Here is a 26269-nt window from a genome sequence, read left to right on the forward strand (position 1 = left end):
TCTTATGAGAAAATGAATTTGAGGTTTCATTGGCTGTAAAACACTCAAATCTAGAGAAATAAAAACCCAAATTAGCTCACTATATGAGCAATTAATCTGCATGTGGTTCACTTCTTAAACTCAATTTGAAAACTTTTTGYTATTCTATAAATTCATTAAAAATAAAAATAGAAAAACAACAGTTTTCTGTATGTAATGCTGCTGTTGCCCAATRATTTCTCAATTCTCAAATCAGTAAAATACATCTCATCTGCTCCAGTTTGGCCATAGTAATTATACTATTAAGCCACCTATTTATTTTTGATATTTTTTTATTTACTGTGGCAAGCTTATTCCTCCACAGTTTTGTAATTCAACAAGCAGARTCAAGAGTCATAAGTCATTGCCACTTAAGTATCAAACAAGAAAATGTAACCCTTTTATAAACTACCTTTAAGCTTATTAGCCAGAATCCATCACTGACTGTTTTTATATTATAATAGTGTGATGATTTCTTATTAAATCTAAATCTAACGTAGTCTCATTATCTGTAAGTAGGTCCACATTTATTCAACTTCAACTATTCAAATTGTTTGGCCCTGAAAATCGTACTGGTTTGAAAATATGTAAATCTTGCTGCAAGCAATATCCAGAACTATTCAGTTATAACTTTCTAAGAAATGAGGGAAAAACAAATTCCCCGTAAGCCAGAGCAGGTTTTACATCAATGCTAGCGTTTTGAAGAAATTTCCACATTTGTCAGAAATCCTGACAGAAAATCTTAAAGAGCTTAATTAACCGGTTAGAGCAAGACCTGGCAGTGGAAAAGCRCCTCTAGTCACTTGCAAAACAAATGATAATGGAACAGCTGTAGACTATACATCAAGAAGAATTAGACTTCAGTTCAGATTTTTTTGCAAACCAGGACTTGGAGCAAGTACCTTGTTAATTTGAACAATTTAAGAGTTATTATTCACTGACYATTTTTAATAAGATATTCAAAAACCAAACCAAAAGTTCTGATTTCATATGAAATTTTTCAGTACTTTTGCTGAAAGTCTTTTTTTAAACTATTCKAAATGGTTCTCTCATGACCCAGAAGTTTACCATAAACTAATCAAGTGATWAAAAAAAATAAAAAATAAAAAGTCAACTGATGTTTCCAATGGGGATATCTCACCTTACACCAAATGTATTTTTATTTTAAACAGTTACAGCAGGACAACTTCGAATAAGTTCATGTTTACATCATGGTTCAGAACTTTATGCATTTACTTTTGAGAAGTTAAATATTTTTTACCCCATAATATACCTTATTCCAGAAAAATGAAGAGATTAGTCGAATKTCTTTTCACTTTATTAGGAGATGGATCAGATTTCAATGAAACTATGTAGTATAAAAGTTTTTGGCACATTTCTGATACACCCAGAAATATTTTTAACACCTTTTCCATTCACTGCTGAACTAAATACTATTCCTGTCAGTCAAGTCTATTGTTTCCCAGAAAGTTTCAGATTGAAGATTTAATTATTTACAACACAGCTTTTAATAAGTTAGCTTATTAAAAACTAGCTAATTTGTGAAAGTAAATTCAGAATTTCACATTGTAGAAGTCTGAAAAAGGTTTGAATTTTTAATTTCAAGATTTCCTTGCACACTTAACCTTACAAAAGTATTTACCTCTATTGAATTTTGACATGCAACAACAACAAATATAATATTTTAGTRGAATTTTATGTGGTAAACAATCACAAAATAGGACATAATTATGAAATGAAAACGCATCCATGGATTTCTTCCTTATTCTTGTTAAGCAAATAAAAAATGCACTCTGCGTCTCTTCATGGTGGTGGCAGCATCATGCTGTGAGTCTCCTTTTGTTCTACTGGGACARGTAGCAGGGCATGAATACTTTAGCCATCCCCTATAATATGGAGTTAATTTTCTCTCTATTAGCCAGAGCACCGTTAGCTCTAGTTTCTCTATAAGCTTGAAAACTAGTGYAGCAATTTTAACTTTAAAATATGAATCTAGAAAATTGGCTTTCAAAGAGTGATTTCCAAAAGTCTTCACAATGGATACAAAATAGTCCCGTGATGTGATTAATTTAAGAAAAGCAGTTTATTTTCTAAAAATAAAATGGATCATTCTGCTGTAAAATAACAGCAGTCTGTCGTGGCCTAGCAACATGACTGCTTTTTTTCCCCCCAAATAGGTCTCCTCCTACTAGTTAGGATAAGTTAAAGGGTACAAATGAAAGAAAAACTGCAGTCTGCAATTTCTCCACCGTTATCTTTTAAAAATGTTGCTGACATGCCATCAAAATCTGCTGAAATCTTCTAAACCGTGTCGGTGACTCTTCGCAGACAAAATGCCACCACCTCTTCCTTTTCACAAAATATATTCACATAACTCAAACAACTGTAAACAGTAATTATTTTTAAAAATACATAAATAAGTGACGGTTTCTCAACTGCACCATCTCATCACGTCTCAACAACTGACCACAGTGTGAAGAACACAAAGTCCTTATTTCTTCACCACCTTTTCCAGATAACCAATAAATCTTCTCAGGTTGATTTTGATGTTGTCCAACACGCACAGCTGCTGAGGGCTGTATTTACCCCGGCCTTCTTTACGGATCTATTAAGAGAAAGAAAGATGGATAAGTATCTGAATGTATTRGAGAGATGAGAACCTGAAATAAATTTGATTGGAAAATATCTTTTGGAAGTCAAAAGAATGACCTAATTACAAAAATTGCCTAAGCTAAATGTTAGTTCATCTCTACAACCTTTGCCTTGAAGACGGGCTGAAGTGCCTTAAGTGCAGGCAGTAAGTTGAGGTTTTTAGCCGCCATTTCTGCCTCCTCTCCATCAGCGAACACGTCAAGCAAAGCGTCGAGCGCTTCTCCGTTCACAACCAGGTCGGAATCCCTCGTGGCGACTTGAAGCAAGGCGTTTCCAATCATCTGCAGGAGCAAAAGTTCTCAGGGCAGGAGCAAACATTTGGGCACAAACAAAATAAAAATGGAAGAAGTGATACCTGAAGGGTTTCCACCGTGCCCTTTTCTTTRGCTAATGTGCTTCCAGTGATTCCAAGGATGGCGACGGCGTTAACCCTCACGCTGACRACATCGCAGCGGGTGGCCGCCTCGCTCAGACTCATCAGCTGCTGGGGGGTCATGCACTGAACAAACACAAACACGACAGAAAAAGCAGCCATGCAGTSAGAGGGTTGTTGTTGGAAATAGTGTTGGGTTAAAGCTTCTAGTCGGAATCACTAAATATAGTTTGTAACCTACAGAGCGACACACCATGCTCAGTTTGTCTTTGCTTTGCGATTCGTCCATTAAAAAAAAAAAARRWKRWTYMAAAWTYCYKGGKTTTTTTTTTTTCATGTTTTTAAATCAGAATACTTCTTTGAAAAGGTGTTTATTTTTATTGTGTATAGCTGCAAGAGAAAAACTTTTAGAATGCTACACAGATTTAAAAAAAAAAATTAATAAAAATTATTCTTGCACCTTTGCGATGTCATTAACTTAAATATATGCTAAGCAGAACCAGCAGGTCATTCTCCATAGTATGCTTTCTAGCACTTTCTCATTTATAAAACTCTGCTGTGAAAAGAAATACACTGCTAGACAGTTAAATGTTTTGAAAAGCAATGCTACAATATGCTGCCTAAAAAGGATGAAATCTTAAATGTATTTTCCTAATTACTGTATTTTGTACCTGGCTGATGTTTTTGGAGGCAATTATCTGCAGGAGAGAGCGCATGGCGCTGATGACGGCCTCAAGGAACTCCTCATCTTTGGGGATTTCTGCAAMAGAAGAAAGTTTAAACGTCAGTTCTGCTTGTTGCTTTCACACGTGCCTGTGAACACTAAACTAGTAAAGTATCAAAAGTTCTAAATTGCAAAAATATCAACAAAAATCCRAGACCTTCAGCACCAAAGACCAGTGAGGACAGGTGCTGTGCTGCTCCCTGCAGGGCTGCCTCACCGCCCAGAGACTCTGCATCCATGGTGGAGAGGATGCTGTGGAGGCAAGTCAGTGCCCGGGACTGAACCCGCTGCATCCTATACAAACAGGAGGCATTAAAAAAAAAAAAGTTTATATGGTGAAAAGTTAATAGCTGCAACCAATTTTGAGTTGATGAAGGCGAGTACCGCCTGCTCAGGCTCCTCCAGGATGGATTCTCTTGGCACACATTGGTGGCTTCCTCTCTGGGGAAGGATGTTTTGTTGAGAACCTTGAATCCAGAGAAAAGAAAACATTACAGTGCAATCAAAGCATATATGTGGGAGAAGCAAAGTGGGGTATAATGACAAACAAACASTTCCTTCCACAATATTCATCAAGTAACTACTGAACTTAACCGCACAGTACAACCACTAACGTATGTTATTACGCGTCTCAGAAAAACACAACATAAAAAATGGAAAATGACACATGACAATCACATTAAGATGTTTTTAATCTAGAATAAAAATATGAAAAACATTTTGCATTTATATTACTTTGATGCATGTACATGAAATTTAATACAGTGGTGCCCAAGTCCAGTGCTGAAGAAAGCCTGTTGGAAGTTGAAACAGACCTCAGACAGGACAAAGACTCATCCTGGACACAGTCAGAACTACAATGGCATAGTGTAGAACCAAGCATATTTATGTGTTAGAATGGTCTAGTTAAATCAAGATCAGAATCTAATTGAGCATCTCCAGTGAGAAGTGAAAATTTGTTTTTCACAGATGTTTTCCTTCCAATCTAAGTTTGAGCTATTCTGCAAGACCTAGCTGCACTGTTCACAAGTCTCAACAGGTGCTATGTCTAAACATAGCTATCTAGACGTGCTACACAAAGAAAATTTGACGGGGTAGCACAGATCGTCACAACACCGGCAGCTAGTTTTCAGACTGTGATTAGCTATCCTCATGTCTGCAGATGGTAATGTTTAATCATTGGTTCATGTGTATCAGTATGGATTAATATTTAACATCAGTCACAAAGTTTGAGCAACCTATGAAAGGAAGTGTGACTTTTAGTCTGCAACATGCCATACTTTTCAGGTGTTTTATTTGTTAAAAAAATAAAATAAATCTATGTCCCATTTTCTTCCTCTTCAATATTAGGCACTGCTTAATAAAATCCACTGAAAATATCCAAAAGGCATTTACACCTCTGCAGAGCTGTTCCTTTYAGGCTTGCAACCACAGCYGCAAAGATGACAGCTTAACCCACTTTAGGCACTTGTCAACACTCTCTGACTCTGTAATGAATTCTTTCTGTGCATGTAGTGACAGAAGTGAGGTGTGATTGAGGAAGCAGAGAGCTGTTTGCCTTTTCTGGTATGCCGTGGTTGATCAAGGCCCCTTGAACCTCAGCTGACAAGCACAGTGGAGACATCAGACCGGACAGTCCGTCGCAGAGCCCGTCAGGACCCAAGTCACTTTCATCGCTGCTCGACTCCTCCTCCCACTCGTCATCAGAGGGGTCTAAACGGTAGAAAAGGRGAGCAATAAAGCAAGTTTTAATGTCCTTAAATCACCCGGGCAATACGTTTACTGGTCTAACAGCCGCTCAGAATGACAAACCCACACTTGGTGCCCGTGTCACAGGAAATAAATTTTAGATGAAAGTGCCTGGGGTCAGCACTGCTGTCCGTGCCCTCAACACTCACCGTCAGAGCAGCACATGTTGACAATGATCTCCAAGGACGTTTGCTGGGCTGTCAGCAAGGCCGTTGCCTCCCTCAGCTCCTCCTTACCCCTCTGGACACAAACAAACAGCCGCGTGAGTCAACATCCCGATACAACCATGACTGCTAGCACTGCTATCGCCCAGTCTGGYTGCAGCCGCTCGCTACAGAGGAGCGATTTATTCCTGCTGATGCACTCGAACACGTCAGGTTGCACATTTCTGAGCTGGGTCGTGGTGACAGCCTGCATAGAAAGTAGCTGATGGACAAACTTGGCTTAAGCTACGCTGATATATTTATGGCCACGATGAATGCGTTATTATGACTGAATAGTGCTAGTTTTATATTTTAGAGGGGGGATTGTGGAACGTCAACATGATCTTGGGGTTCTGTTCATGACCGAGCCGTGAGGGACAGGTCTGTCTCGCCGGGGCTGAGTCAGCCTGTCAGCAGCCCCCAAATGACCCGCGATGCGTCTACTCCACAGTTTGTCTGCACTGTCGACCTGGTGTTGCACTTTCGGATGACTCGTGTGTTGCCTTTCCACCTGCCATTGGTGGGTAGCTCTAAAGTCCAAAAGCAGACCGCATATTTCCCATGAACAGCATCGCATCTCAGCGTCTAAGCTACAGGCCATCTACAAGACCTCTGCGAATCACTGTGAGGGTTTTTCCATACAAGTGGATCCAGTTCTTAATGACTTTCCTGYTCATGTTAAATGATGAAAAGCGATATATATATTTTAAAAAACTCAAAAAAATGTTCTGGCTACGTTTTCTGGCATTTAGCAAACATAAATCATTTTTTTATTTAACTGAACTAAAACAGTAAAAGTTTAGTCAGATTTAACTTCAGACAGTGAGAAAAACTGTGTATGCCTTTTTATTAGGTGTATGRAAATATATAACATGTTCTAAATTTAGGCTTTTAATCAACATTAGAGTGCACAAAACTATCCTGTTTAAATATCAAGCACTTTCAAGGACTCTGAGCCCCTGTATGACCCCTGTCTCAGCAAACCTGCAAACAGATACCACCACCTTAATTTATGAATGCTGTTAACAAACAGCCTTTGTGAATGCTTCAACATCACAAAGGTGGATGTGAACACAGTCGTGTGAAAACATGAGTTAACTTTTCTGACTCCACCCGAGGATACGAGGTGAACAACAGTTTGAAAGATCTGTCAGAAGTGGTGTTGATGGATTCAGGGAAAAATAACCAGCTGTGCACTGGCCTACTTAAACTCTGATGGATGATCGCAAAATAAACTGAGAAGATAACAGGCATTCAGCTTGTGGTGCTCTGATTCCATGTTTTATTGTTGTTGAAGCTTTTTTATTTCACCCTTTTAACTTCTTCACGTTTTGTCATATTACAACTACAAACTTTAATGTATATTAATGAGATTGTAGATAATTAGGTAGCTAACTGTCTATTGTTAGAACTAAAATGAGCATTTAAGCTAACATTAGCTTTGTAGCTAACTCATTTTGACTTAAAAGCTTAAGTTGACTTACTGAATGAATTGAGCTAATGTTAGCCATAATGCTACTGTAAGCCTGAATAATATCGATAGCATTAAAGCCAGCATTAGCTTAATTGTTTTAAMAATAAAACAATCAGCATACTTTTCACCCTCCGGATCGAAATGCTTCCTTTAATTTTAAACTTTCTGAGTCATATCTCAATCAGTTCTTCAATCAGTTTCACACAGAGAGTGAATATTTTGCCCATTCTTCTTTGCAAAACAACTCGGACTGAATGAGGTTTAAGGTCTGTCCTTTGATTAGGCCATTGTAACATGAACATGYTTTGATCTGAAACATTTCATTGTAGCTCTGGCTGGATGTGAGCCTTTCCCAGCGTGATTTTCTTCCAGGATTGCAAAGAATATCCTGAGCATGATGCTGCCACCACTGTTTCACTGTGAGGCTTTTAATTAGGCAAGTAACAATGACAGTTTCCTGGTTTTATCATGAAAAATAAAAGTTTCTTATTCTAATATAACAAAATGTGAAAAAGTTTAGAGGTGCTTTCTGTAGTAACCAGAGTGTCAACTTACAGGCAGCAGGTCGGAAAAGTCAGTGTCAACCTTCGTAGTTTTGCCATTCTTCTTCTTCRTGGGTGCGTCCTCCTCGTCCATCTTCTCCTCAGCGGGCTCCGCCRCTGCCTCCGCCTGTTCTGCTTCGGCCACAGCAGCCGTGTTTTTGTGGTTAGCCTCTTCCGCTCGTCTGAGTTCAGGGATCAACACCCCTGCGTCCAAATCCAGACACTGTGACAGGGCGGCCACCACGGCGTTGAGGGTCTGGGCTTGTCGGGCCGCAGGCAGGGTGGCCTTCATGTTCCACAGCGTACCTGAGAGACAAGGCAGGAACTCAAGAGGAGATGCTATGGAAACATACACTGCAGTTTTCGGGCCACCTTAAAAAGTGAAAGAGACAAATATGACAAGAGATGAATTTTACCTGCAGCTAAAGTCCTGAGGAGAACGTGCGCCATGCCTGGCTGAGATGACAGCAGCACTTTTTCTAGGGCTCCAAGTACAGCGGCGTTCATGCTACGCAGCAGCTCGGGGTTGTCCTCGGTCACAGTGTGCAAACAGTGAGCTGAGAAACAAAAACAATAAGAGTCAGATTCCTCCAACTGAGACGGCAGAGTAGCTTATATTACCTTAAAATAAACMGAGATGAATATACCCATTAAAAGCTCACTGAAATGCGTACGTATCGASTCTACTTCTAAAATAAAATGCACAGAAGTAGGCTTACTGTCAAACAYTTTGGGGTTATTTACCTGAATTTGTAGCATCTCATCCTTTAAAAGCATCTTTTTAACAGCTGGAAACTGTAGACAGCAGTTGATGRGTATTTGGGAGAGAAATTTACTTCCTATTTTTGACCAATTTTATGGTTTTAGTTGCTTAATARTCTTGTATTTTATTTCCATTCTGTAAAATTCAGAAGAAGAAAAAACAGCTAGTGGAAAAAATAAAAGGTTTTCAGCTTAATATATTTTCTATTAGTTTGGGGAAAAATGTAATAGCCTTCTTTCAGCCYGCTGACATGTAGCGTGCAGCAACAGGTGGGGATGGGGCAATGCTGACTTACTTTATGCTACATACAGCCAGTGAAAACTCACTTTCTCTAACCCAGCAAGAATAAATGGGAAAGAGTAAATGATACGCTGTTGTATGATGTTTTAATGTTTTCTGAACATTAAAACATCAACAACAGTGTGTTGTTGAAAAYGAGAATTTGTTCTCATTCAACTTACCTGGTTAAATTAAAAAATGATGCCYATCAGAAACGTWAAATAAAGAAYTTCAAAGGAACTCCTGTCAGACCTACCAGCTGATATGGACAGCTCCACGTTGTGAGGGTGTCTGTCCAAGCACTGGACAACCAGGTCCAAGAGGCCGGATTTGTTGAACAAAGACACTGCCTGGCTGCTGCTCTCACTAACSGGACAACAGATGAACGACAATCAGCTGAAGAATTGAAGATTTAGCAGGTGTYCTCCTGAACTGTGGCCTTAGTAACACAATTAACAGTGAAAATCTTTGAATAGAACTTGATTTTGTTCCAAATACTCCTGACAGTGGAATGATTCAAATGAACATCAAATAGAAATAGCTAAATACYTATCTCTTGACTTATTCTGATTTTAAGAACGRAGAAAGMTCTGTGTTGCAGTAGAGTAACTAAGCCACAACTACATCTCTAGAGGAGGAAATAAATCAATAAAAACCCTACATACCAACTTGTTGGCTTACCAAAGATTCCACAGTAGGTTCACAGCTTCATTGGCCACTCCCTCCACAGGATTGCTCTGGTCTTTCATTGCAACAGCAGCGGTGTCGAAACCAGTACAGCACTGGAAAGGAAACAACACTCTGACCACGGAAGCAGCAGATACATTCACTGTATTTATCACTTAAATAGAGTACTGACTTTGGTGCAAAATGTCAACAACACAATAAAATTTGCTGCATGTCAACTTTTTTGTTTTTACAGCTGTGAATACAGCCTTAAAAACAGGGTTTGTATACTTTTCCCACAGTAAAAGTCAAGCACTTTCCAAGTATTTTAAGATAGGTTTTTTTTTACTTTTCCAGCACTCGACATTTTTGGAGATAAAAACAATACAAATGAACTAAAAGGCAGTTTAAATTCACCAAAATGTGATATGATTTACTGTTATCAATAATGTCTTGTGATAGCATTAAACAAGATGAATAACATATATATCAATTACACTGACCAACAAGTCACTAAGCCATTAGGAATAATAAATATTTCTTACATTGGAACAATCCAAACAAATCATGTTACGGTAAATGATCTTGTCAAAATTTAAATGCTTATACACAATATACAAAAATATTCTTGCTAAGTTTTCTGTCATTTAGGAAATAAAAATAATTCAGGTAATTCCAACTAACCTAAAACAAGAGACATTTAGTCAGATTTCATTTTAGACAGTGAGAAAGGAAATGCGTGTGTGTGTGTGTGTGTGTGTGTGTGTGTGTGTGTGTGTGTGTGCGTGTGTCTGTGTGTGTGTGTGTGTGTGTGCGTGCATGAAAATGTCTAGTTTCAACCATTTCCAAATCTAGGCTTTTAGTCAAATGTTCAGTTAAAATATCAAGCACTTCCAATGACTTTACACAGAAATCAAGAACTTTCCAAACTTTTAAAAGCACCTGTTTGAACCCTGTACACACATATTACTGCCTGTGTGCTTGAATGACATCCAGTTCCTGCAGATGTTACAGTCTACAGACGACGAGGAGCTAAGAAGACGCAGTGAGCTAAAAGCAGCAGTGGAGTCTCACCTCTCGAAGCAGTGCTGTCAGCGGCGTCATGACGTCGTGCCTCACCATGTCTTCACACACCTCCTGACCTCCGCATGCACTCAGATTTCTGTGAGGCAGACACACACTCATCAGTAACTCAGAGGAGATCCTGTGTGAGTAACAAAGCTGAGAAAAAACGTTTTAAAAATTGCAGAGTTGCTGATCTGTTGCACAAAACCTCTGACTGAAGAGCAATCAGAGCACAGCTTTATACCGAAAGAAGTGCTGAGGGAAAAAATGTGTTCTGTTTCATGTGAAAACATAATGAAAAGAAAAGATGAAGATCTCTGAACATTAAACAATCAAATCCTGAATAATGTGGAGCATATCCTCCCAACTACTTACTATTTGCTTTTTGCACAGCAGTTCCCCCGGCACAACACTTAAGTACACGATTATTTTAAAAAGCAAAATTGATTAAGTTCACTTACAGTAAACCAGTGATGAAACTAGAAAACCCAGAAGGGCCTCCTTTTTCTATTTTTAGCACAAAGCCTTTTTGAAACAGAAGTATGCCATTATTAGAACTTGATTATTCTTCAGCTTGGTGTCCTCTGTGGTGCAGATCTTTTTTTTTTTTTTTACTTCTGTTTTGTTGCCATGTCTGACATATATTTCTTAGCTAAATCCAGGAGTTTTTTATAGCTTAATGTTGAATTAAAAACAACTTAAGGAAAGATTTTTTTTAAAGAATGAATGGAATGTGTTAAGGGGTCCAACATTATCCCAAAAAGAAATTTAGCGGCATTACGAAAGACGAGCGAAGAAAAGCCCAGATCCCGCTGCGCCCTCACCTGAGCGCCCCAGTGGCCGTCTCCCTGACGGCCACGCTGCTGTCCAGCAGCATGGGGCCCAGCCGTCTGACTGCGTCCCTCTGGAGGAAACCGGGAATGGCCTGGCTCTGCTGCACCACCCGAGAAATGCTGGCACATGCAAACTCTCGAATATCTGCACTGGGACTCTGCAACTGGAAATAAAAACACAACTTGCTATTGAATCGAGGTTACAATCTTTTTTTTTTCCGGATTCACCATAGACTAGCTTATCTGCTGAAGTTTATTTGAAGATTTCCTTTCCGTTTCCAAAAGCAAAGTCGAGGCAAAATGTTTGCAGATTGATAGAAAGATTTTTACTTTATTTTATTTTTTTACTTTACTCCTTCAGCATTAAATTATTTTTCACCAAATGTTTTTATTGTATATTGACATATACACTGGCTTAATAGGAAAGAATCCACAAGCTTTCATCAAGAAATACATCAGGCTCATAAAAAAACATCAATAGCTGTAGATTTAGGTAGCTTAAGCTACTGGGAGTTTCTGAGCTATAGACCCAAAACATAAATATTTTTGATCAATTTYATGCTCCATCATGCTTAAAAACAAACAGATAATCACCAAGTTGCTCCTGCATGGTTGGAGCTGCCTTTTAAAAACATTTTTAAATCATCCTTTATTCGCTGCTGTGCTTTTAGGCAAGATCAACCACACATGGTTGACCAAGTTTCACTGCTGTTATGAAAAGATGCAACCATATTAGATCTTTTATGTGTTTTTTTCTTTTCTGCCCTTCYTAACAGCAGATTATTGTTCTTTTATAAGCAGAAACCCTCACGTCTGCTTACTGCAATTTCTCAGCAGCAGTCCCCCACTGAGAAGACACTCATAGCACTTGCTAGTCTCTCTTGAATGCCCTGGAGCTTTTTAATCATCATGTCAGCTGGACTGTGGTCTCAATGACTTGATAAATATTAACATTTTATTCTGGTATGTGAGGGATTTTTTTGATGCAAAGTAATAATGACAGAAAATGTTTCCCCTTTCAAAACAAAATGTAATCAAAATGACAGAGTGACATCAGCTCCCTCCATCTTCATCCACATGAAATCATTGAAATTATGCTTGCAGGGAGTTTTGTGAGTTAATTATAAGTTGATTTTAAAACACACATAAAAGTAATCGCTGTTGAAAAAGAAGATTTCTGTCAGTCTATAAATAAATAAATAAATAAATAAATAAAAGTAATTTTTTTGCAAAACATGCTTTCGTTTTGCTGATTTAATCAACACTGAAAACATTCCCTTTGCAGATAAGAAATTAATTTCATTCAAGACAAAGATAATGATACCCATATGACGTAAAAGAATTAGGGACATGATTTTAAATTACCTTAGAGAGAAAAAAGTCAGATTAATTGGTCCTAATTCTCTATTGTATATTGCTCTATACTGCATATAAATATATACAATAAGGGCAACACAAAGTGCCTTACAAAAGACAAAACACACAAACAACCATAAAGCAAGAATAATTATACAAAATTATAATACATATGCAAAGAGGCACTTAAGTGAYAAATAAACCAATATAGCAATTATATTTTAGAATTAGTAAGATTTTGTATGTTGTATATTTATTTCCTGTACATGGCGCATACTGACACCTGGTTAAAGGGACATAACCCCAGCCTGACATGTGACCGTGGACAAATAACCTAACACTGCCAGTCACTTGCTTCATCAATAATTCACACAACACACAGCCCTCAGATCTCTGCGTTTCATAGTTATAACTTTAAACCCCCGATGKGATCGTGGTCCTACTTTTTCCAGCAGCTCCGCAGCCGGACAGCTTTCTTCGTCGTGCTCTTCGTCCGCTTCCTTCACAGCGTTCACCGGCAGGCCGATAGAGTTGAACTGCGGTCGCTTAAACTTCGTGGTTTTACTTTTACCCATTTTGATCTGTTTCTAGGTGCTCGTGTGACAAGATGTCTGTTTGTGGTTTCTGTCCGAAATGTCGGCAATTACACTCCCAGCAACCCACAGATCCAGGCTAGCTGGAAACCATGTGGAAGAGTCAACGCAGTCAGCCGGAAAGTGATGGTCGTTGACGGAAAGCGGTCACGCTTTGTGGCAACCAAGAGAATTGTTCCTCCGTACGCTATTGCGTTCGCCATTTTGTGAGTGGCAGGTTCTAAATTAAACACTCCCGATTTTATTTCTCTTTTTTCATCAAAGCTAACAAAATCCATGGCCATTCAAGCATGGATTTCCCCAGGCACTTAAGGAGATATTGGATTGAGCATGGACAGTTTGGCTTTCAAAAAATGTGAATAAGAAAAACAAGAGGAAAGATTATTGCAGCAAACCACAGCCAGAAACTATATTTAAAAATCTGAGAGAAGGCAGAAAAACAACACATTTTCACACTTTGTGTGTTTATTAGGCAAATAAATTTAAAAATAGAAACATTTAGATAAAATACATGCTCAATTTTAGAAACAGAAATAAACACACCGAAACTCGATTCGTAAAATACATCAAGGGTCAGGTGAGCATATCAGCAGCTTCAATGATAACATCATAGCCAACTTTTAAAAAGTGTCCATCTGTCCATTTCTTCATTCTAAATCATCATGATGATGACATCCTCCTCAGCGCTGCACCTTGTCGCTGATGGTCAGGCTCCTTGAAGGACCGATGAGAGGTCAACAATTGATGAAAACTAACTGAACAGAGCGACCTAGATGGTAGTCACTGAATGTTCGGTCGGGGTTTGAGAATGAGTTTTCCCGTCTGTCAAGACATTTCAATAAAATATTGTTAAATTCATAGAAAGATGAAAGATTAATTTTCCAGGAATCGACAATCTTACATCATCACAGGACATGTTGTATTCTGCTAAAACTGTGCGGCAGCGGGCAGCAATTCTGGAGGCGCAAACGTCAAGGAAAAAAAAAACACGACCAAGAATGTAAAAGAAAACAACAAAAAACACAAAAACATTCTGTTTAACTCAAAGTAAAATCAGCTGTTCCACATTAGATTTACTACAGCAGAAAAAGGATACATCGAGGGTGCCACGACTCGTTTGTGTATCCCAGCAAAGAAGAGCGCTATTAGGGTAATGCAGCTTATGGTGAAGAAGGGATGATTCCAAAGTGATGAAAGGAAAGAAACCTGCAAAACAAGGAGGGAGAGGAGCCAAAGTTTTACTTTTTTTCTCTCACCTGATCAAAACTCRGGAGTAATTTTTGATTACATTGAAATCCCATAAAGAAAAGATTCTCTTGAAACTCACTGTAATTTAGCTGAAATCAGGTTTGAAGTTATTTAGATTTTTTAAAAATCATATATGTAATCTGTAGAATTGCAAATCTGTGTCATATGAATGTGAGGAGAAGCAGCAGTGAAACTGCATAATGCAAACATCATGCATACAATTTGGCTTACTTCCTCAGGTAACAAACCTTTTGAGTGTCGGGGTCTATTAACCAGTTCCAAGCCCCTGTGGCTGTGCAAACAGACACCACTATCAAAATCACTGGAAACAGAGATAAAAGAAAAACATTATAAACAATTTATTATAGTGACTATTCAGGAATCTAGTAAAGGTGATGCATCTCTACAGAAAGACTGTATGTTCCCTAAACACCAAGCATTGGAATCCTCCTACATACGTGCAGTTATAAGACACAAGTAATAAAATCAATTACTCAATATAAAAATTCTTAAATATAAAATGAAGGATATATATATTCTCTTAGAATTTCAGCCTTCAAAATGCAGTAAAAGTCTCAATTTAAAACTTGTAGGAGCTTGTAATTTGAAATGTTTTTCCAACGATAAAATGGCTTGTTTTAAAATGCAGCTATTATGAAATGTTTGCTAACATATACATTATGCAAATTGGAGTGCTGTCCTATTGTTAAGATTGTAGGAAATATACCTAGATGTTTGCCTGTAGTAGAGCTAAATCATCAACCAGCAGTGTAGATTTGGGTGCTGTAMTAATAGTAGGACAAGAGCAACTGGGTGAAAATAAATATGGTGACAAAAACCCGTTAACACTTCCARAGGGGCAGTCTATGTCTGAATATGCAGCTCATTTAAATGCACATTGGTATAACTTRATAATAATATTCACTGGGAGACAAAGTTGATTAAYTAGCCACTTGTCTCTCTGTATAAAATCTATGAAACCYTTATTTCCTGTCCACTATAGCYCCAGAGACAGCTGCTTCCATGTAAGGAATACTTGTATGTCTTTACGTGATGGTAATTTTTTTTAGATATATATTTTGTGTTCATAGACGTTTAGAAATACAGGAACATAGTTTGGAGGATGATAGCCATCCTTCTGAGATAACCTGAAATCAGTTACAATTGGCTAAAAATATTTCTCATTTTAGAAGATGAAAACACCCAGTATTCTTTATCTTGTCAAACAAGTAGCGCCGTCATAAAATCATGCAACGAGTTTCTGCTACATCTTTAAATGCCACTGTAGTAACTCAACTTTGTGCATTACAGTGTCAGTATGCTTTACCCTGAGCATACATAATACATATTATGTATGCTGGAAAAAACATAATGTATCATGTCAGCAATAGCAGGTACTTACTTCTCCACCTGCCTGTTGCAGGTTGTAAACAGGAGATATACTCCGTTAGCCTCCTCTCAAAAGCCTTTAGGTCTGTTGGAATAAGGGACACGTTCAAATACAGTTACAGTGAACATCAGAGATGTAGGACAGACTTAAAGCTTTTCTGGTGACAAGCTCCGAGTGGCTGTCAATAAACTGGGACTTTGATATAATGTACACATCAATACAAATACTCAGTTTAGAACACTTTTATTTCTAATTTAAGATACGTAAACACAGAAAAATTACCGTAAAAACGTTAATGTTGTTATAAAGTCTGACATTACGCACAGTTATTCCAAAGGATAGATGTTAAACTACACAGTTGTCAACTAAAAAGAAATATCTCCCTGCTAAGCTAGCAAGTATGCTAATAACCCTAGCCAGGCTTTATWCCAGTTTCTATACTCCCTACATCATAACCTATGATTTATCTTTTATATTTTTATTTAAAAATCGACATGACCCCTAAAATAGATTTCTATCTGGGTAAAATGAACTACTTTATGGTTTTGTTACCTTCGGCCTGCTCCAAAGAATTCATGTCCTAAGCCGACAACAGCAGTGCGCTGTTTGGTTGTGCCTCTGCTTCCTGTCTCAAGTGAAGGATTGACCTGATGACCAATCAGAATGGGCTAAATCCTCAAAAAATAATTCTATTGGATGGAAAGCTCAGAAGAGGGCGGGCCAAACCGCCCTCTTTTCCTGAGTTGAAACGTCACAGATTGGGGACGGGCAACAGGTGGCGCTGTTTCACGCTGAATTAAATCTTAGACGTTCCATAATGTCCCTTTGTTTTCCCCATTCATATATATAAAATCACAATCATTAAGCAATGATTTTTGATTTAAGGGTGTTTAAACTGCAAAGTTCTTTATTTCCATAGAAAAGTGACTTGAGCACATTCATACAGGAAGAAGAAATGTTGAATAGTTTGGATTTTATTCTTGAAAAAAGAACAGGTTTTTCGTGTWAKATTTGTACAAAATACAAATACAAATATATTGATGTTATTTAATAGTTTTACATTCCGAATAAAAATAAAGGAAGATCATCTGATAAAACTACATAATAAGTCAAAACTTTGGCACATTCATTTGTGATATTTGGTTTTGTCATGTAATAAACACATTCAATGCAGTCAYTWAAAAGCCAAAGCAAAGGGTTATTTGGTATCTTCTAGATTGTGTAGTTCACCTTTTTGTTTGCAGGCTTAATTTTATTCTGTGTCTTTACATTAAACTGCTCCTTCARGATTTGATCAACCTCATCCTCAGTTATGTTTCTCATATCCAACAAATCCACCCCTTCCTCAGGTTTGTAGGTGACCTCACTGTAGGTCCAGCCAAYCAGAGCTTTGAACCCTGTTGGYGTTTGCAGGGAGCAGATGGACTTGTTGGTGAACAGAGAGGCTGGATTTGTTTGAAGTGTGTGGCATTTTTCTGCGAAATGTTCTGGCTCCCGAGGCTGCAAGGTGAAGCAGTAGATCTGATATGTTTGCTTCCTGTTCACCAGGCCGGATTTGGCAAATTCTGGATTGAGAACCTTCGGTGTCCTGCCTGTCTTCTCCAGGATCCAGGTGTCCTCCTTTTTGGTAAGTCGAAACACGCCTGCTGCCTGCGGCTGGTCCTTTCCAGAGATGAGCTCCAGCGGCTCCCAGATCTGAGACGAGACCCCAAAGCTTACGTCTGCTATATAAGSCTTCCCATCAATKWCAACCATGTTGATGAGATGATTCTCCCCTGGTGGAAAGTCATTAGTGATAGTGTTGAAAACTCTGCCACCCAATATTGTGGAATTGAAGCCCATTTCTCTCAGCACCCATCCAAACAAGTAGTTGTTCTCAAGGCACCAGCCTCCACGGCTGCTCCTCACCACCTTATTGAAAATAGTCTCCAGGTCCATGGTGATCATCTCTCCACAGTGAATACTGAGGTTTTCAAAAGGGATCGACATGACATGCAGCTTGTGGATGGACCTCAAAGTTGCGAGATCCATTTTACCAGAAGGGCCATGGAAGCCAATTCTTTGGAAGTACTCCTCCAAATTCATCTTACCTGTAAAATGTAAGGTGTTAGAGTTATTTATTAAGTCAAATTTACACACATGTGAAAATGTGCACGCTCACTTGGAATCGCTCCTGTTTTAGGTCATAGTTTGTTTCTCTTTTTAGCAACTATGTAACATAGACATCTTCCAAAATACAACCCACAACAATGAACATAAACAGTAAAAACTATTCATCCTTACCTCAGCCAAGCAATCAGAACTACTGAAGAACTTGAAACTAGTAAGGTGCTGAGATATATGGCAGCGATTGGATTAGTTGATCATTTGCTAAGTCAGGCTAACAAAGCGACAGAGTACACAAGCAACCAAGCGGCTTGTGCACAAGAACAGTGGCACACCTTGAACTGCAGATTTCCAAAAGCTGCAGACTTTAGACCTGCTTTAAATCTGACCAAAGGTGCATTGAAAAAGARATGACATATGCAAAAAGTGAATCTCCGATGTTAAATATTCAACACACAGAGATGTAAATCTTTATTTTCTATTGGTTTCTCAGAAAATATGAATATTAGGACTCAGAAACAGTGATTTTTAAAGCAGGCAATATTATGGCCTACACAACCTGGAACACTGCCCAGCTTAACAATGTGAGCAATTATCTAATCTTATGATTGCTTATATGAGTCTCTGTGAATACAAGATGGCCAAAATCCATCCATCCATCCATCCATCCATCCATCCATCCATCCATCCATCCATCTCTACTTAGTCCTTGCATGGCTGCAATGGCATTACTTTTCTCCAGCAGTCAACAGGCAGGATGCGGGGTACCACTTGGACATGTCACCAGTCCAGTTTTGCAAAGTTCTTAAAACAAAACWAATTGTATTACTTCAATGAATCTCACTGACGTTAATCATGTGAAATGAAACTTTATTGTAAAATGATTTAAAGAGGAGTTGTACATACAAAGGAGACAGTGAGGTAAAAATCACAGTTTAAGTACTGTGATTATCCTTTCTAGTACTTATTCTAGATTAAACATTGACAGTGTGCGTCCAAAAAAAGATTGTGAACTTTCCATCTGGATAGTCAGGAAGAGTTGGGCAATCACTTGTTACATGTGCTATATGTGCAAGCTCACAATATGACTCTTTCTGGCACAATCATCAGCAGTGTACAGGTTTCAGTAGTCTTCAAACAAAATGTGAAATATGCAAACTGAACAGGCCTCAAAATCTGAGCATGAAACTCCTAAACTCTCAGAGAGCATTGCATGCTTAAAATGTTAGTCCAGTTTACAACAAAGAAAAGAATAAATCTGTAAAATTAGTTAATACATCACAATAAATTTGTTAGAAATAATTGCATTTTGAATTTTAAAAGTTTCATTTTTAAGATTATGAAAGATTTGATTGTTTTTAACAATTACTTTTCTTATTTTATTGGTGTAACACACACAGTTGACCTTTCATTAATATCAGTAGTTTTGTATTTTTAGTTTAAAGTGGAGTTAGGTATGGTAAATCAATATGCTACATCTATAAAGCACATTTAAACTTTTTTCAACTAACATATATATATGATAGTGCTACGTATACTACTGGGCTATTGGTTTCCAAACTCTTTTGGAAGGTTTTCAAAGGGTGTAAAATGTTTTGTTGCACACAGGTTTTAGCTTGTTGTGCAGCTTTACATTAAACTGTTCCATCAGGACTTGATCAAGCTCATCCTCTGTTATGTTCTTCATRTCCAACAAATCCACCCCTTCCTCAGGTTTGTAGGTGACCTCACTGTAGATCCAGCCAAYCAGAGCTTTGAATCCTGTTGATGTTTGCAGGGAGCAGATGGACTTGTTGGTGAAGAGGGAGGCTGGATCTCTCTGGATTCTCTGACTTTTCTCAATGAAATGATCAACCTGTCGAGGCTCCAGGGTGAAGCAGTAGATTGGCTTCGTCTCCTTCCTGTTCACCAGGCTGGATTTGGCAAATTCTGGATTGAGAACCTTTGGTTTCCTGCCCGTCTTCTCCAGGATCCAGATGTCCCCCTTATCGATGAGACGAAACACGCCTGCTCCCTGCGGCTGGTCCTTTCCAGAGATGAGCTCCAGCGGCTCCCAGATCTGAGACGAGACCCCAAAGCTTACATCAGCTATATAAGKCTTCCCGTCAATGATAACCTTGTGAATTAGGTGAGAATCAAGAGCACCAAAGTCATCAATGAKCCTATTGAAAGCTCTGGAGCTCAATGTTGTGGCATTGAAGCCCATTTCTCTCAGCACCCACCCAAACAGGTAGTTGTTCTCAAGGCACCAGCCTCCACGGCTGCTCCTCACCACCTTATTGAAAATAGTCTCCAGGTCCATGGTGATCCACTCTCCACAGTGAATACTGAGGTTTTCAAAAGGGATCGACATGACATGCAGCTTGTGGATGGACCTCAAAGTTGCGAGATCCATTTTATCAGAAGGGCCATGGAAGCCAATTCTTTGGAAGTACTCCTCCAAATTCATCTGACCTGTAAAATGCAAAGTACTGACACAATTATGTCTCACAGAAATCAGATGTAGTCATTATAAACTAATTAAGAACATTGTGTCAGTACTTTGTAGAACGAGCTTTTACATCATCAGTAGCAGATTTGGTTTTTTCCTAAGCATCACAGTAACTTTGTGTTGGTTTATCCCAATGGATCCATATGTTTCTCAACTGCCTGACATACACAGGTATTTTTAAACTCAGAAATATTACCCAGGATAACATCTACATCTACACATGCAAAACTAAAATAATAGTCATTAGCATAATAAAAGTCATTAGTATCATTTTATGGTTACACCTAAATCAAGAAAATGCAAACTCGTAAGAACCGACCATCATGAGAAGGTGGTACTTGACCACCAGGGCTTAATACACACAACGAGTTCACCGATCGATCTGGAAAACCTTTGTTCAGTGTTTTAAAATGAACTCTTACCTTCAGAGGATGACATAACAGCCTGCAGTTCTGGGAGTGGAGTCGCTGTTTGGTGCTGATAATAACACAGATAACTGCTTAGATCTCTAAACGTGCGGCCTCCGGCCTCCCTGAAATGAGGGGCTAAGAAAAAAGAAAAAAAAAAAAAACCCAACTCGATTATAACCACTAGAGGGACTGCCACTTTAAAATAACTAAACAGAATTTGCTTTTTTTTCTTTCTACATTTCGTTGCACGTCATAATTTATAGCATTTCAATGAATTGTGTTATGTTTTAAATGTGTCATACAGAAGTTAGAAGAAGATTCAGGAATTTCCTCTAGTTAAATTTTAAAATATGTCCACTTTTATTCTGAAAAAATACCCAAATTTCCGGTWMCATAAAATTTAATTTTATTGAACTAATCAAAATTCTACTTATTCATRATACCATTGAGTTCAGCTGATTAATAATTAKGCTTAAGGTACCAAATTTYCATGTTCATATTTTGATCTTGTATAACATGTGAAACTCGTTGCATACTAATRCGGCGACAAAATCATAGACCTAGATTACCTAGACACCACGCGACCGCCATATTGCTAGTGGCAGTTGCTGGTGGTTGTAATGTTTTGCTGAGTGACTTCCCCATGTTACACAGAGATATAAATCTGCAGCAAGAAGGCCCTTGCTTTTTAAATCTAGGAGTCTTTTTGCATGAAGATTGTATGATCTCCACAGTTACGTGTTCAGGTAACCTGGTTCATCTCACAGTCCAAACGTATCACTGAGTGTGTGTGCATATTTATTTATCCTGTGTGTGTGTGTGTGTGTGTGTGTGTTGCCCTTTGATCTCTGTGGATCAATGACTGCTGCCGACGTCTAGCTTTCCCGTTACCATACAAGGGCAAGCAGRTATAGGCAATAGACTATGCATTGATTTTATTGATATTATACCTTATTTTTTAGTATAATGCCAATAATTATTCATTTTATTATTCATTTCTGACACAACAAAAAAAAACTACAATAAACACTTTAGCTATGATTTAAATGAGGTCWAATTAAGTGGTTTGAGTACATTTTGTTTATCTTTTATTCCCYACACTGTTCAATATCTGTGACATGTTATTCCATATTAAAACAATTATTAAAAATTCGTCAAACAGATAAAAACAGCAGGTTCTAAGCATAGTTTTGTTTTGRAAGATCTTGCCACTCGCAACATGGCRAACTCTGCTAGCGGACCGCTTGTACAGGCCAATAACAGCGTCTACACKTCTTACGTCTATGTGTTTCAATGATCGGACGGGAATACGTAACAAATCAGRCAACTATACAGGGAAGTGATCGCCGGACTGCTCTGCCTGCTGCTATCAGTACAGTGGACCTTTCTGTCGTTCTGTACCAGCTTATGAAGAGGTGGGTGCCACTAGTTAATATCTGAGCAGATAGCTACGCACATTACAACTGTATGTAGGCTAAAGCTGGGCTGTTGTACGACTTGGAGCATTCCAAACAGTAACAAAAATTGAATGTGATTTACTGCAAAAATATKTTTCGTGTATCCTTTCAAATTTTGAGGAGAGCTTTAGATTTTCTGCAGTTTTCAGCTTAAAAGTTATAATGTCACAATATGAGTAAACATAGCKATCATGCAAATATCCAAAAGTTGTTCCTCAAGCACGTCTAAGCTACATGGAACTGGAAAAAAACATATTTTCATATTTGAAGATATTGGAATGTGAGGCATTCGCTTTTTTTATGCAGTGCTACCATACCTTCTGATATGAGAAGTAATTTCACAACATAGAATCAAAGTTAAGGGCAAAGCTAAAGTAGATGTCATTGTCAGACTTATTGTATGCCATTTAAAACAACAGAAGTCTGCCATACAAACAAATAATAAAATAAAGACAGAATACACGAACAAGTGAAATACAGTTAAAAAGGAATAAAATAACTAGAAACKCACTTAAAGCTTTAATTCTAAAATTAGCGAGAAACCGGAAAAGAATCCAGTGGAGAGATTTCAGAGCTGAAGTTGATGGTTCATCATACAGAGCATCACTGTAGTCCAAACTAAGAGGTGATGGAAGGATTCAAATAATGAAAGGTGAGTAAGGCGTTGCTACACAATAAAGAGTAGTGGACTCAGYAGAGGCCTGTGGGGAACGCCAAAACTGAGAAACGCTGAAGAAAAAGRAATAACTCCYTATGAGGTACAGCTTTAATAAAATTAGAGCTTGATGTTTAAAACCAACATGTTCTAAAATTAATGCCAGAATATTTTGATATGCAGCATCAAAGGGTTGTGACAAMTTTAAAAGAAGTAAAACTCCAGAACTAACTTGGTTAACTGTTGATRGTGATGATTAGATGCGGTGACATGAATTAAAAACTGCTAATGCTGATAAATAATARCTTTATCTTGTSTAGAACYTTACAGATATTTCTACTTTGATATTGCCTTAACTTGGAAAGAGATAAATATGTTTTTTGTGCAGAAATTTAAAACAAATTTTTAGTATGGTTTTTAACATGGCTGCAATACCAGTTTTAGTAGTACATTTTTATTTTAAAAAAACTTTTTTTTTTTTTTTTAGCACAAATTTCAGTCCAGTGCCAACTTATGAGTCAGAGCAAAAATGTAAAGCCTGGTATATAATGTCTAAACTTGAAAAGATTATTGTTGAAAACAGAGTTTGTCAATTTTATGTAAGTTTTAGTTAAATTTATGGATGTTTTGAGAATTCCAGCATGACATACAATAAATCTACATCAGGGTCATTAAGTATTTCGGGAGGGGTGGGCGGTTTCAATTGTTATGATTTTTAAAATTGAGTTTACTTTTGTCTTCTCTAAATTTCTGTAATCATCTAAATTCACAGATTGTCGCTCTTGCAATGGAAAACGAACAGATGGACAAAAATGTGTTTTTATTGACAGGAGGTTGTGGCTATTTTGGATTTCGGTAAGAACAATTTTCCATTTATTTATCAAAATTATTCAATTTMAGCAAAGTACACTATGCAATTCTCCTTAATGTCCACGAGATGGCAATGTCACGCTGTTCTTTGCTCCAAAGGCATCTAAGAAAGTCGTTGATTTGGTGTTTTTTTTTTWATTRAAGTGTTTAGTCAAAGTAGAAGATCTGTATAAGKTTTAATAAGATTCATATTAATTTGTTTATTTGCAGCCTGGCATGCGCTCTGCATAAAAGAGGAGCCAGAATCACTCTATTTGACACCGTTCCTCCATGCCAAGAACTTCCTGAAGACATGATGTTTGTGCAAGGAGACATTCGTGAATATGCACAAGTTGAGAAGGCCGTGTTTGGTGTAGACTGTGTGTTTCACATTGCCTCTTATGGGATGTCTGGCAGAGAGCAGYTGAATAGACATCTGATTGAGGCAGTCAACGTTCAGGGGACGAAGAACATCCTGAGRGCTTGTGTGGAGAACGGAGTGTCAAGGTTGGTTTACACCAGTACTTTCAACGTGGTGTTCGGAGGCCAAGTGATAGAGAATGGCGATGAAAGTCTTCCTTATCTGCCGCTCCACCTTCATCCCGACCACTACTCTAGAACCAAGTCCTTGGCGGAGATGGCAGTGCTACAGGCAAACGGAGCAGCTCTGTTTGGTAGCCCTGGGGTGCTGAGAACCTGTGCCCTGCGCCCAGCGGGTATCTATGGGCCTGGTGAGCAGAGGCACCTGCCTAGGATAGTTAGCTACATAGAGAGGGGGATCTTTAGGTTTGTTTATGGTAGTCCCARMAGTTTGGTGGAGTTTGTCCACGTGGATAACCTTGTGTCTGCCCACATGCTAGCTGCAGAGGCTCTAACTTCAGAGAAGCAGCATCGCTCTGCTGGCCAGGCTTACTTCATTTCGGATGGCAGGCCGGTCAATAACTTTGAATTCTTCCGACCTCTCGTTGAAGGCTTAGGCTACCCTTTCCCAAAACTCCGCTTCCCCATCTCTCTCATCTACCTGTTTGCCTTTCTCACCGAAATGATTCACCATCTCATCGGCCCATTCTACAACTTTCAGCCCCTKCTGACTCGCACYGAGGTGTATAAAACTGGAGTTACGCATTATTTCAGYATGGYGAAGGCCAAAGCRGAGCTGGGATACGAGCCGCAGGACCACAACCTGGACGAGGTGGTGCAGTGGTTCAAAAGCAGAGGCCATGGGAAGAGACGTCACGGCTCCGTYTTCAGGAGATTAATACTCAACTTTGTGTTTGTTTCTGCTTTTATTGCTGTGGTTTTGTCGTTTCTGCCGGTTGCTGGCAGCTGATGAAAAGCTCTTCAAGCTACAACCAGTCAATCAAAATGAACTTATCCAGCACTTTAGTGTAACACAAAGTGCTTCAGATGCTTGACGAAGAAACAGATTMTTTGCTTTTTATGTTTTAATTGATCTAAAATCTTCATACTTCAACGCAGAAATCAATTATGTGTTTCATTTGAAGCTAAAAAAAAGAAAGCTCTGGGACTAACCTGTCTTTGTTGCTTATAATGACTCAAACAACACTACCTCTCTGTTTTCATTCAGTCGACGGGGATAAAGATTCATAATTACATGTTTTATTGATATACTTTAACGGTATTATAAGAAGTTAATGAAGTCTGACAATTGTGATCAACATCCATTGTTTTTTTTTGTTTTTAAAGTCAAACTCGGAATATTAACAATGTTTTGGGAATAAAAATACGATTTTGTACTCTTACATTAAAGTTCTGCTCTTTCAGTAGGAGGTATTGATGGTATCTCAAAGCAATCAGCTGGACTTCCTTGGATAGATTGCTTTTTACAGCTTTGACTGTACTGCGTTAGAAACAGGGCTGAGTCACACTGTATGTAATTGGATCTGAATGTGACTTTACTGAAATATTTTGAACTAAACTCGGACCAAATTGGATTATATGCTTCTACAGATGAATTGTATGTCATTGTAAAGTGCCTTAAGATAGCATTTGTTACACTTTCACACTGTAAATGAACTGAATGAATTTGTTTGTATGGTGGGGTTCTTACTTTTATGGGTCATGTCCTTACAGCTAATGAAAACAAATGTGATGCTACGATCTACTCTGTATTGAAACGCTGCTAACTTGACCGTTGATCAGCAGAAAGCCATTGGCAACCTGAGTTTTCACAAAATACTTGGTTAGAAAGTTGAGTGGAAAGAAAAATGTAGAAACGGTCCACTAGCAACAGGGATAAGCTGTTGCTAGTGGACTGAGAKGATTTTGWGGCAAAACGCATTCAGCAGGTTGAGGGATATTCATAAGGCGTTGACGGCAACTGGAGTCAGAGATTCAAGAACACCAGACTGA

General features: G+C 38.3%; 5 protein-coding genes across 5 annotated transcripts; 1 reads left to right on the top strand and 4 right to left on the bottom strand.

Annotated features, from left to right (window-relative positions):
- Window positions 1-1138: 1138 nt before the first annotated feature.
- Window positions 1139-13424, bottom strand: heatr3 (HEAT repeat containing 3). Its single transcript, XM_008405545.2, has 15 exons — window positions 13141-13424; window positions 11333-11505; window positions 10518-10605; window positions 9459-9559; window positions 9034-9143; window positions 8152-8292; window positions 7749-8041; window positions 5666-5756; window positions 5326-5480; window positions 4152-4234; window positions 3925-4061; window positions 3715-3803; window positions 3026-3169; window positions 2775-2951; window positions 1139-2623 (listed from the first exon to the last, which is right to left on the bottom strand). Exons 1-15 carry the CDS (start codon window positions 13270-13272, stop codon window positions 2510-2512), a joined length of 2028 nt encoding a protein of 675 aa, XP_008403767.1. The 5' UTR covers window positions 13273-13424; the 3' UTR covers window positions 1139-2509.
- Window positions 13425-13759: 335 nt separating this feature from the next.
- cnep1r1 (CTD nuclear envelope phosphatase 1 regulatory subunit 1) lies at window positions 13760-16568 on the bottom strand. Its single transcript, XM_008405544.2, has 6 exons — window positions 16481-16568; window positions 15941-16012; window positions 14787-14860; window positions 14387-14496; window positions 14192-14246; window positions 13760-14112 (listed from the first exon to the last, which is right to left on the bottom strand). The coding sequence occupies exons 1-6, from the start codon at window positions 16503-16505 to the stop codon at window positions 14071-14073; spliced, it is 378 nt and encodes a 125-aa protein (XP_008403766.1). The 5' UTR covers window positions 16506-16568; the 3' UTR covers window positions 13760-14070.
- Window positions 16569-16968: 400 nt separating this feature from the next.
- Window positions 16969-18608, bottom strand: LOC103462640 (arylamine N-acetyltransferase, pineal gland isozyme NAT-10-like). Its single transcript, XM_008405542.2, has 2 exons — window positions 18212-18608; window positions 16969-18018 (listed from the first exon to the last, which is right to left on the bottom strand). Exon 2 carries the CDS (start codon window positions 18011-18013, stop codon window positions 17141-17143), a length of 873 nt encoding a protein of 290 aa, XP_008403764.1. The 5' UTR covers window positions 18014-18018; window positions 18212-18608; the 3' UTR covers window positions 16969-17140.
- Window positions 18609-18885: 277 nt separating this feature from the next.
- On the bottom strand, window positions 18886-21114 carry LOC103462641 (arylamine N-acetyltransferase, pineal gland isozyme NAT-10-like). Its single transcript, XM_008405543.2, has 2 exons — window positions 20948-21114; window positions 18886-20488 (listed from the first exon to the last, which is right to left on the bottom strand). The coding sequence occupies exons 1-2, from the start codon at window positions 20961-20963 to the stop codon at window positions 19611-19613; spliced, it is 894 nt and encodes a 297-aa protein (XP_008403765.1). The 5' UTR covers window positions 20964-21114; the 3' UTR covers window positions 18886-19610.
- Window positions 21115-21988: 874 nt separating this feature from the next.
- sdr42e1 (short chain dehydrogenase/reductase family 42E, member 1) lies at window positions 21989-25966 on the top strand. The gene is made up of 3 exons (XM_008405541.2): window positions 21989-22350; window positions 23820-23902; window positions 24128-25966. The coding sequence occupies exons 2-3, from the start codon at window positions 23835-23837 to the stop codon at window positions 25224-25226; spliced, it is 1167 nt and encodes a 388-aa protein (XP_008403763.1). The 5' UTR covers window positions 21989-22350; window positions 23820-23834; the 3' UTR covers window positions 25227-25966.
- The last annotated feature ends 303 nt before the right edge of the window (window positions 25967-26269 follow it).

This window comes from Poecilia reticulata, linkage group LG3, assembly GCF_000633615.1.
Source record: "Poecilia reticulata strain Guanapo linkage group LG3, Guppy_female_1.0+MT, whole genome shotgun sequence".
In the NCBI taxonomy this organism is placed as follows: domain Eukaryota; kingdom Metazoa; phylum Chordata; class Actinopteri; order Cyprinodontiformes; family Poeciliidae; genus Poecilia; species Poecilia reticulata.